At 40.7% G+C, this 11,134-nt stretch overlaps 1 protein-coding gene across 1 annotated transcript in view; it reads left to right on the top strand.

Annotated features, from left to right (window-relative positions):
• Nucleotides 1-214: 214 nt before the first annotated feature.
• The window catches only part of rasgrf2b (Ras protein-specific guanine nucleotide-releasing factor 2b), a 102,613-nt gene continuing 91,693 nt past the window's right edge, over nt 215-11,134 (top strand). Inside the window, exon 1 of the mRNA XM_042334559.1 lies at nt 215-490. Coding sequence (XP_042190493.1) covers nt 215-490 — 276 coding nt within the window. The remainder of the gene's footprint in view (nt 491-11,134) is intronic.

The raw sequence follows: 11,134 nt of genomic DNA, 5'->3' as shown, positions 1-11,134 counted from the left end.
GTGAGTGAGTGAGTGCTCTCTCTCTCTCTCTCCATTCATTCCACACTCCGGAGGAACCAATTTACAACTGAACGATGGTGGAAAGGAAATAGTTCTTTATATATATATATATATATATATATACATACATATAAGAAAAAAAACTCCCCCCTTTTTTTTCCCCCCCAATTCCCCCCCTCCCCCCCCCTCCCCCGAAGTGACCCGCGGACGGAAGATGCAGAAGAGCGTCAGATACAATGAAGGACACGCTCTGCACTTGGCGCTCGTTGCGCGCAAAGAGGGGACGAAGCGCGGGTTCCTGAGCAAGAAGACGGCGGAGAACAGCCGGTGGCACGACAAGTGGTTCGCCCTCTACCAGAATGTGCTCTTCTACTTTGACAACGACCAGAGTCACAGACCCGCCGGGATCTACCTGATCGAGGGCTGCACCTGCGAGCAGGTACCCGCACCCAAACCCCCCGCTGTGGGCAAAGAGACCCCGCACAAGCAGGTACGGCTCTCACACTCACACTCACTGCCTGTCCTCTCTCTCTCTCTCTCTCTCTCTCGGTCTCTGTCTGTCTAAACTGCCCGTGGGATCAGCTACTGGTTACTTACTGTACGGTATTTGTCTATGAAGCACATCTCTCTCTCTCTCTCTCTCTCTCTGTGTGTCTGTACCTGTGTACCAACCCACCCACCTGTCCTATCCATCCATCCATCCATCTACCTGCCCATCTGCCTATCCAGCTCGGGATTTCTAGTGAGTATATTCTGTGAAGCGCTTTGAGACGTCTACAAGACGTGAAAAGCGCTATATCAAATGCAAGGATTATTATTATTATTATTATTGCTATGTCTCTGTCCAGCTATCTTCCTGTGTTATGTCCCAGTGTTTTATCTATATGCCTCTCAGTTTATCTGCCTGAACATCTGTCTGTCCAGTTGATCTCTTTTCTGACTGTAACTGTCTGATGCTTCGGTCTTACAACTGTTCCAACTAAAAGGATATTTGCCTTGGAAGCAATTCTTAAGAAAATGTTTACCACTGAAGTAAAGCCATAACATGTAATGTTTGACTCGGTTCAGTTAATTCCAGAATGGGGCAGATTGAATCATTCTAACATATTGGATGAAATTTCACCTGCTTTCATTAAGTTTTTCTTTACATTGGTAGTAAAGTCCCAGACATGTCACCCAGAGAAGGACTCCTATTTAAGTAGAGTTAACAGTAGAAATCGGCTGGTAATTCTGTTCACACTTGTGTGACTTCTGCAGCAGAAGTGAGCATGTGAGACAAGTTACACAACACGCCTTTTTGTATTGAGCAACGTTCCTTGACCCGATGTGCAGTCGCTTAGCTGTGGAGCTTGAGTAAAGAACCATAAAGATAAGCTTCGGCTTTACTCGTAAACTGGGGAAAACAATTACTCGTGCAATAGCGTGTAGGGATTTAAAGGCACAATTCCCAGCCCGACTGTACAGTAAACTGCAAAGCCCCAATGTGTTTTCTTTGTCACAGTATTAAAGTAACCAATAATGTATCCTATCAGGGTAGGGGTGTGATTTACAGCCTATGTATTTATTAGCGGTCAGATCTGAGTGCAACCCTTCAAATATTGAAAGTAAATAAGTGAACAGTAAATAACATTGCTAACTAACATAAAACAACAACAACAACGTGCATTTATTTGTGTCCTTCACACCAGATGGGGTCTCGGAGCGCTTGACGGGGTCTCGGAGCGCTTGACGGGGTCTCAGAGCGCTTGACGGGGTCTCGGAGCGCTTGACGGGGTCTCGGAGCGCTTGACGGGGTCTCGGAGCACTTGACGGGGTCTCGGAGCGCTTGACGGGGTCTCGGTGCGCTTGACGGGGTCTCGGAGCGCTTGACGGGGTCTCGGAGCGCTTAACGAGGTCTCGGAGCGCTTGACAGGGTCTCGGAGCGCTTGATGGGGTCTCGGAGCGCTTGACGGGGTCTCACAGTACTTGACGGGGTCTCGGAGCTCTTGACAGGGTCTCGGAGCGCTTGACGGGGTCCGGAGCGCTTGACGGGGTCTCGGAGCGCTTGACAGGGTCCGGAGCGCTTGAACAATCATCAATACAGTAGCTCAGTTTCCAGAGTGATTGGGTGAGGTTAGCCCAAAGTGTTGAGCAAGACTGGCAAATAGTGAACCTTTCACTCCAGCCCTCTGAGGGAATTCTCAGTCACAAGGTTTTTTTTGTGTAACGCTGCTTCTGTTTACTGTGAGACTTAATTTGTATTTTGCCGCCCAACGTAAAACGTGTGTCCAAAGCAATTTGAAACGAGCCATATATCCCTCTACTCAGATCATAATGTGAATTGTTCAGTTGCCATCTGATTTGTTTTCTTAGAAACATGTCATAGTGGGTCATCATGACACGGTATGTCATAGTATGTCAACAAGGCATTATATGTCAGAGTATCTCACAAGACAGAGTATGTCAACAATATGTCATAGGATGTTGACGTTACACTGCATATCATAGCATCTCGATATTACACTATTTTATAGTATGTTAACATGGCTCTATGTTATAGAACGTCAACCTTAGATTACTACATCAATATTAGACTATATGGCATAGTATGTGAGCTTTACACTATGTTATAGGATGTCAACATCGCACTGTGGTGTAGCATGTCAATATTATGTATATCATAGCATGCTAATGTTACACTGTATGCCAACATTGCACTGTGTAGGCTTTGCATACTGTAAACACGATAATATATTTAACGAAATTGAGCAAATAAAATAATCCACCTGTTATTACAAAATATTGAATACGTTTTAGGAATGATTCACCAATCCAGCAACTAAATGTTGAAAAGCAATGTCACTTTTAATGTGTCTATCAGAAGCTTGCACTCAATGCCCTGAGTATTACAGCAAGATTGTGGTTTTCAGTTTCGTGACCTGAAGGACAACACATGTGGTTGCTTCCATGTCCGCTGTTGTATTAAAAAAAAACAAAATGTTGCAAAGTTATGTCATTTGCCCTACAGTCAAATACCATGTATAAATAGAAATGTATACACCACGTGATCTATCTTTAGTGCCAGGGAGGAGAAAACACTTGTAAAAATAATCAGCCTCTATGATTTTCCAGTAATTATTGTATTTACAGTTATGTTACTGTGCCAGAGGCACAGTTAAAGGTGTCCGCAACATTGCATAATGATGTGTTAATCACCATTTGATCTTGCTTTCCACACCACTGATGGTTACGTAATGGAATTATAGATAAATACAGTTGCAGCAGTATTTATCTAGTGTAATAATATTGAAAACAAACCTTAGCAAGATAAAATGTGATACATGTCGCCTTTATTTAAAAACAAATGCTGCCTACATTCATGTAACACACATATCACCTTTTCCAAAAAGGAATGAGTGTTGTGTGCTTGCATTATTGTTTATTGAAGTGTCAGTGTACTGAGTTTAATATCCACCATCTCTGAAAAAAATACAGTTCAGTCAACAGGAAAACAGTGGAAACCTAGCAGTCAGGTAGCTGTATAATTGAATTCATTCAACCAAGAGACACTTCTATGATAAAAGGACTGTGATATGTAAAACCTTTCACAGCATTTAGTGAGGGTCTCCTACAGCTTTCCTTTCTGACTTGGGAAACTGCATAGCATTTAAAGGCAGTTGTTGCTGCAATTCTTTGGGTAAAATATTGTAATAGAAGGCTGGGTGGCCCAGGAGTAGTCGAATTATACATCAGTAACCCCCAAATGAACAAAGGAGTTAATGTTTTTATATTGTGCTTAACACGTCAAATTTCTTAAAGTAATTACCGTCAAGTGTAGTAACTGTATTTATAGATTACCTATGCAGCTGCTGTTGTACCAACAAGGTCCTTTAGAGAGCCATTGGGGTAAATGATCAATTAATCCAGAGGCTTGTTAGTTAGGACAGAGGAAGAAATTCTCTTCTCTTTTCAAATAATCTCGCAGGATCGTTACAGTCTTCAGGATGGTCCAGTTGGCGGCTTGTGGGCCGATTTCATTTTCCCCTTCCCTCCATTTCATCTGGACCACCCACTGTCTCCATAACCCGTAAATGTTAAGTTATGTTTCTGGAAGGGAAACACAAAAATAATGCCTATGCGACCCACAGACGTTTGTCAAATAGGGCATCCAACCCTCAGCAGCCAAAAGGTTGGACCACCCTTGCCTACCTGAATAGAGGCAGAGGTGACCTTGTTTTAACACCTCATCTGAAAGATGACATTTCCAAAACCATGGGACTCCCCAACACTGCACTGTAATGGCAGCCTAGACAATGAACTCTCAAGTCCGAAGTAAGGGTTTAACTGATAACATCTCTGCATCTTCTGATGCAGAGATGCTATCAACTAAATCAAATTCACACCAAAATAATATTAACTATAAGATTAGCAATACTTTTATAATATTGCACACCGATATATAATACCTTTTGGATAAGATAATATTGTTATCATCTAGATTTTCTTTTCAGTTTATTTTTAATTATCTGCTTTTGAGATAGGTGTAATTCTCTGCAGCATATCCATTATTTTCTGACGGGTGGTACAGTGGGCAGCACAGTCTGGTGGTTGTTCCATGAGTGTCCATTCTGGGTTCCAGGTAATGATGAGAAGTGTGATATCATGTGGCCAGGGCTCTGTGTGGAGTTTGTGGACTAATCCAGATATGTTCCAACTGCAGCAGCTCTTGTGTTCCTTGCACAAACCTGTCATAAGAACCGACAATGCCTGTGGTGCTGTTTCTAAAACTGGGATATAATTTGTAGTATTTTTTAATGCTACTTTGGTCTGAATCACTCCAAAAGGGCTCCTCCTGACAACTGGAGAAATGTCATATTGACCCTTAGGAACATCTGACTTGATTTACCTCTGGAGCGGAGTTCCTGCAGTCACTTAAATTCACAGTAAATTAAATTCAAATGTACTCGGGAGAACTGACAAACAGGCACATCCCTTCACTGCTGGAGAGGGTGGACTCTACCGTTTCACTTTGCTTGCCTTGGGATTGATTCCAGGAAGAGCTTTATTTTGCAGCCTGTCAGAAGAGATACCGACTTCATCATTGTATATGTGTGTTGGGGATGGGGTGGAATGCAGTTGGAGAGTGTGTTAATATTGTGAAGAATACTGAAGTTTCCTAAGGTGATGCGGAGCTTTCTTGAAGGTTACATGCTCTTGAGCTTTACCAGCCATGTTAAACACTTTATGCCCATTGTAGAACATGTGGTTACTAATAATCCTTAATAATTCTTGCATCTAATATAGCACTTTAGAGTTTTCTGTAAAAATTAATAATTGTGTTTTTGTAGGCAAATGCCAATGTTCACATCAGCATTCACAGCCACAAAGTGAATGGCCAGTTTTTTATCTGTGGGATTGTTAACCAGGAGACTGGGAGAAACGCACTTCTCTTTTCAGATAATACAATAGGTTATTGAACGCCCACCTAAACAGACAAATTGAACCTCAGTTTATCCTCTGGACAATACCTTGGACAATGCAATACTCCTTCTGACATTGCAATGAAGTGTTAGTCTGCCCGAGACTATGAGCTCAAAATTCCAATGTGGGGCTTAAACCCACAACCTTTTGATTCATAGGCGAGAATGTTACTGATTGAGCTTGTTTGGTACCTGATTGAGCTTGTTAAGTCAAAGATCTCCTTCATGTTTATAACCCAAGAGTTTGCAGCTCTTGTTGAGGGTAGCAGGCAGTATAAATTCCTAATATATCACTTTTCCACTCAGTGGGCTCACCCTTGTTTGTGGTGGTATCGTAGAAGTATGAAGTGTTAGCCTGCCTTAGTTGCTAGGGACCCTAGGCTTTGGGATAGATGGTGGTGTGTCAAGCCCCACATCAAAACTTTCAGTTACATAGTTAAGCTGATCTTCCAGTGCAGTTCTGGGAGATTACTGCATTGTTAGAGGGTGGCTGTGATATCCATTCTAAAGGATGTAAAGGATGCAATTCTGATACAAAATGTACCACTTGCATTTCTGAGGTTTTTTTTTAACCACAAGAACTTACACTAATAGAATCTGGTGAGGTATAGATAATAGAGTATACTGAAACTGGGCGAAACCTTAGGCAAATTTCCTTACTACACACACACAAGTGCCACTGTTTACCCAGCAGTAAGTAGGAACCCGCTTGTTAGTTGATTGGTGGATTGCTTTCCAGGGGTAATAATCCCTTCAAAATAATAATAATAAATTGGTCACTTAATCCACGACTGTTTGTGGGACACTGCTGTGTGCAATTAGCTGCCGTGTTTCGCCCACAAAACACACAATCGCTACACTTTACAGTATATATTGTGAAGCGCTTTGAGACGTCTCGAAGACGTGAAAAGGTGCTATATCAAATGCAAGGATTGTTTATTTTTAAAACTGAGGTACAGGAGATATACAGAAGCTGGATGAATTAAGACAGGCATTACTGATCATAACTGCAAGTGAATTTCAGGCAATGCTTGATATTTTCCATGTTAACAGAAATGGGAAACAGTCGGCAGGTTTGCCAGAAAAATTCACAATTGATAAACACATTACAAAAAATCTCATCTTCAAATCTTCTCAAATGAACATTATGGAACATTGTGGAGTCCTGTAGCTCAGTGGTTAGAGCACTCGCTTTGCAAGCGAGAGACCTGAGTTCAATTCCAGTCAGAGGGCGAAACCTTGGGCAAGTTTCCTTACTCCACACGCCTCCAAAACCAAAACCAATAATAAGTTGGTCATTTTCAATCTACGACTGTTTGTGGGACATTGCTGTGCGCAATTTGGCTGCCGCGTTCGCCCACAAATGTACAGTCAATTCACTTTACAATATGTTCTGTGAAGCGCTTTGGGATGTCCTCCCGACGTGAAAAGCGCTATATCAAATGCAAGGATTATTATTATTATTATTATGTTAAGATTCAATTGTGGTGCACATCAGCATTAGATGGTTGAATGAGTGAGCTTTACCAAGGCAAATAGAAAGCAACTCATAGATCTTTTTCTTTTTACACGCACATTGCATTTTATAGGTAATCGATCGTTCACTGGCGCTTCACTATTGACACTGATAATTATTCTCCTGCTACTTCTGCACATTCTTCTCATGCTCATTTTGTGAGAAATGAACACGAGAAGAATGTGCCTCACCTTACCCAACCTCCTGCAATTCTCACCCATACTTCCTGCAACTCCCCTCTTACTCGCCCAAGCTCTTTTAAATTTGCATTTATTGCCTGGATTTCCTCTTTTATCTCCCACACAGATAGTTATTATTTGTTTCCATTCGGAGGTGAAGTGATCTAGATTCTAGACCATTTTGTCCTCTACCTCCTCTACCTCCTCCTCCTCCTCCCAAGATCAAGCACCCAACACCTATTATATGGAATTTTATGAAATACTCTACCCTCAGCAGTAGTGTGCACACTTGGCAGGTTGGGCACCTGTGAGAATTTCAACTCTTAGTCATTGTATCGTATTGTGTTACCATGTGTTACCATGCTATTTCTGAATTTTGGTTGTAAAAATATTTTGAATTTCCCAAGCAAAATTTGCCTAATAGTTACAAGACAAATATATTGAATTTAATAGTCAAATTAAAACAAATTAGATGGACTGTGTGTGGTCCTACCTTAGTATGTAATAAGTGTCAGCCTTGTTCAGTTGGTAGCACTCTTGCCTGCGAGTCAGAAGCTTGTAGGTTCAAGCCCCAGGTCAATGAGTCTCATAGACTTGACTGACACGCCAGAGCAGTGCTGGGTTGTTCTGTATTATTGGTGCTGCAATCCTTCAGATGAGATATCAAACCAAGGACTTATCTGCCTGTTCTGGTTGATGTTAAAGATCCCATGGTACTATTTGAAAAGAGAAGGGAGTTTCACCTGTTGCCCTAACCAAATAAAATTCATTACTCACTTCATGGCTATTTGTGGGGCATCGCTGTGTGCTAATTGGCTGTCATGTCCACCTACAAATACACAGTCACTTTACAGTACGCTTTGCAGTAATTCATGTGAAGCACTTTGATATGTCTCAATGATGTAAATGGTGCTATTTCAAATGTAAGGATTATTATAGTTCAGTCTGTATAAGCCAGAGGTAATTCAGTCATTGTTTTTTTTCTCCCCCAGATAAAGTTATAGAATACTTACAACATAAGAGGCAACTCACTGTGTTTGAAAGTGTTATCTCACACTGGAGCTATTGTATCCACTCCATTCTCAGCCCCCTGCTCTTTCCTCATATACTTTTCCTCACATATTTATCCTAGTTCCTTTTTGAATCCAGTTAGGAACATAAAGACAGATTGTAAAAGTTCTTACAAGTACATAAAAAGAAAGAGACTATCAAAAGTGAATGTGGATCCATTGCAGGCAGAGACAGGAGAAATTATAATGGGGAATAAAGAAATGGCAGAGTCATTAAACAATTATTTTGCTTCTGACCTCACGTTAGAGGGCACTGAAAACCTACCGAAAATAGAAGGGAACCTGGAGGCTAATGTTAGTGAGGAACTTAAAGAAATGAACACCAGTAAAGCATTAGTACTAGAGAAATTGATAGGATTAAAAACCGATAAATCCCCTGGACCTGATGGCCTGCATCCTAGGGTTTTAAAAGAGGTGACTGCAGAGATAGTGGATGCTTTGTTTTTGATCTTCCAAAATTCTCTGAATTCTGGAATGGTTCCCAGTGATTGAAAGGTCGCAAAGTAATGACGATATTTAAGAAGGGTAGGAGACAAAAAATGGGGAACTATAGACCAGTTAGTCTGACATCGGTGGTAGGGACATCGTCATGGGACACTTAGAAAATCAGAACATGATTAGGCAGAGTCAACATGGCTTTACGAAAGGGAAGTCATGTTTAACAAATCTTATAGAGTTTTTTGAGGATGTAACTAGCAGGTTAGATAGGGAGGAACCAGTAGATGTGGTGTATTTGGATTTCCAGAAGGCATTCCACAAGGTGCCACATAAAAGGCTGTTGCATAAGATAAGAGCACATGGACTTAAAGACAATATATTAGCATGGATTGGAGAATGGCTAACAGGAAGAAAACAGAGAGTAGGGATAAAATGGTCCTTCTCAGATTGGCAGGATGTGACTAGTGGAGTACCACAAGGATCAGTGCTTGGTCCTCAATTATTTACAGTCTATATCAATGATTTAGGTTAGGAAATAGAACTTATATCTAAATTCGCGGACGATACGAAGATAGGTGGGAGAATAAGCTGTGAGGATGATGAAGAATGCAAAGGGGAATAGACAGGCTTGGTGAGTGGGCAAGAAGGTGGCAGATGGAGTATAACATGGGGAAGTGTGAAGTTATTCACCTAGGTAGTAAAAATAGAAAAGCGGATTATTTCTAGAGGGGGAGTGACTAGGCAGTGTTAGTGTTCAGAGGGATTTACATGTCCTTGTACACCAGTCACAAAAAGTTAATATGCAGGTACAGCAAGCAACTAGGAAGGCTAATGGAATTCTCTACCGCAAAAGGCTGTGGATGCTCAGTCCTTGAACATATTCAAGATTTCTAAAGGATAGAGGGATTAAGGGATATGGGGATAGGGCAGGTAAATGGAATTAGGTTAGAAGATCAGCCATGATCTTATTGAATGGCGGGGCAGGCTCGAGGGGTCGAATGGCCTACTCCTGCTCCTATGTCTTATGGTCTTATAGTAACGGACTTAGTGTCACCAGCTATTTTAAAACCAATACCTGTCAATTTTCTTGTAAAAAATATTTGTTCTACCCTCTCCTTTATTCTTGTGATAATCCTCAATTATACAGTTAATCCTCAACTGTTACTGATTCACCGATCAGGAGAAATAGATTTCCTTTACTTACCCTATCAAAGTCATTAATAAATTTGAAAATCTCTGTTAGAATAAACAAGGCAAACCGCTATATTGCCAAATCAGTTAAGATCATATCCCAGAAGTTATACTCAAGCTGTCCAGTGCTGTGATCAGGCCATATATAGAGTACTGCGTACAATTCTGGTCAGCATGGCATAGGGGAGGTGCCCTCACGATGAAGACAGTGAAGAGAAGAACAATAAGGATGATTCCTAGTGTTAGAGGAATGAGCTTGGAACAATAATTAGACAAGCTACACTTCTGCAGTCTTGAAAAAAAGGCTTCTCAGAAGGTATGTTAGAGGTATATAAGATTTTAAATGAGATTGAGAAAATAAACGCAGGATAAGATAGTATCTAAATACAGATTAGGTCGTTTTCTTTTAGGAAATAACATTATGGGATATAGTACATAGGTAGTTTGGGACATATGTGCATGCGATGGCCAGGAAGTTGGAAGGCGAACTAGATGGACCTTGGTCTTTTTACTTCTAGCATTTCTTAAGTTCTTATGATAATACTTTCGGATGCACTGAGACAGCAGAACAAGAAGATTTAGATTTAGATTTGCAATTTAGATTTAGATTTAGATTTGCAATGGACAAATTCAGGACAGACACTGGGAAGTATTCATTTTATCCAGAAGGTAATTCTGGGAACAGGTTACTAGGTAGGATCGTTGAGACCTGAAAACTGGATTTAATTTAAGAACATCTTATAATCCTTGCATTTAATGCTATGATGAGAGAATGGTAGGGTGGGTATCTGTAAGGATGAGATCAAATTGATTGAAGGGCATTATTCATCCTAATCAATCTTGTGAGATGTAATTTTAACATCTGCTCCACAGAAACCAGCCCTAATATTTTAAGACTCACCACATAAAAATGGCTGAGATAAGGAAATTGCTGAGATACAGCAGATGTAGAGAAACTGGATAACAGGCATCACTGATCAGAACTGCAAGTGGATTTCAACTATACTTGATATTTTCTATTTTAAAATAAATAAGAACACATTAGAGAAATTCACATTTAATGACCCCAAAAATATACACCTCTAACACAGATTATGTTAAGATTGAATTTATTGGTCCAGTATTAGATGATTGAGTGAATTGAGATTTTCCAAGGTTTATAGAAAGCAATGGATAGATCTTGTTTTTACATTCTTGAGTTTGCACCATAGCACATTGTAAAGATAATCATTGAACACATCTAGATACTCGCATTCAAATCCCTCCACACCTCATCCTTCC

Source organism: Callorhinchus milii, unplaced genomic scaffold (genome assembly GCF_018977255.1).
Source record: "Callorhinchus milii isolate IMCB2004 unplaced genomic scaffold, IMCB_Cmil_1.0 Scaffold1, whole genome shotgun sequence".
In the NCBI taxonomy this organism is placed as follows: Eukaryota; Metazoa; Chordata; class Chondrichthyes; order Chimaeriformes; family Callorhinchidae; genus Callorhinchus; species Callorhinchus milii.
This window is presented reverse-complemented; position numbering and strand designations above follow the sequence as displayed.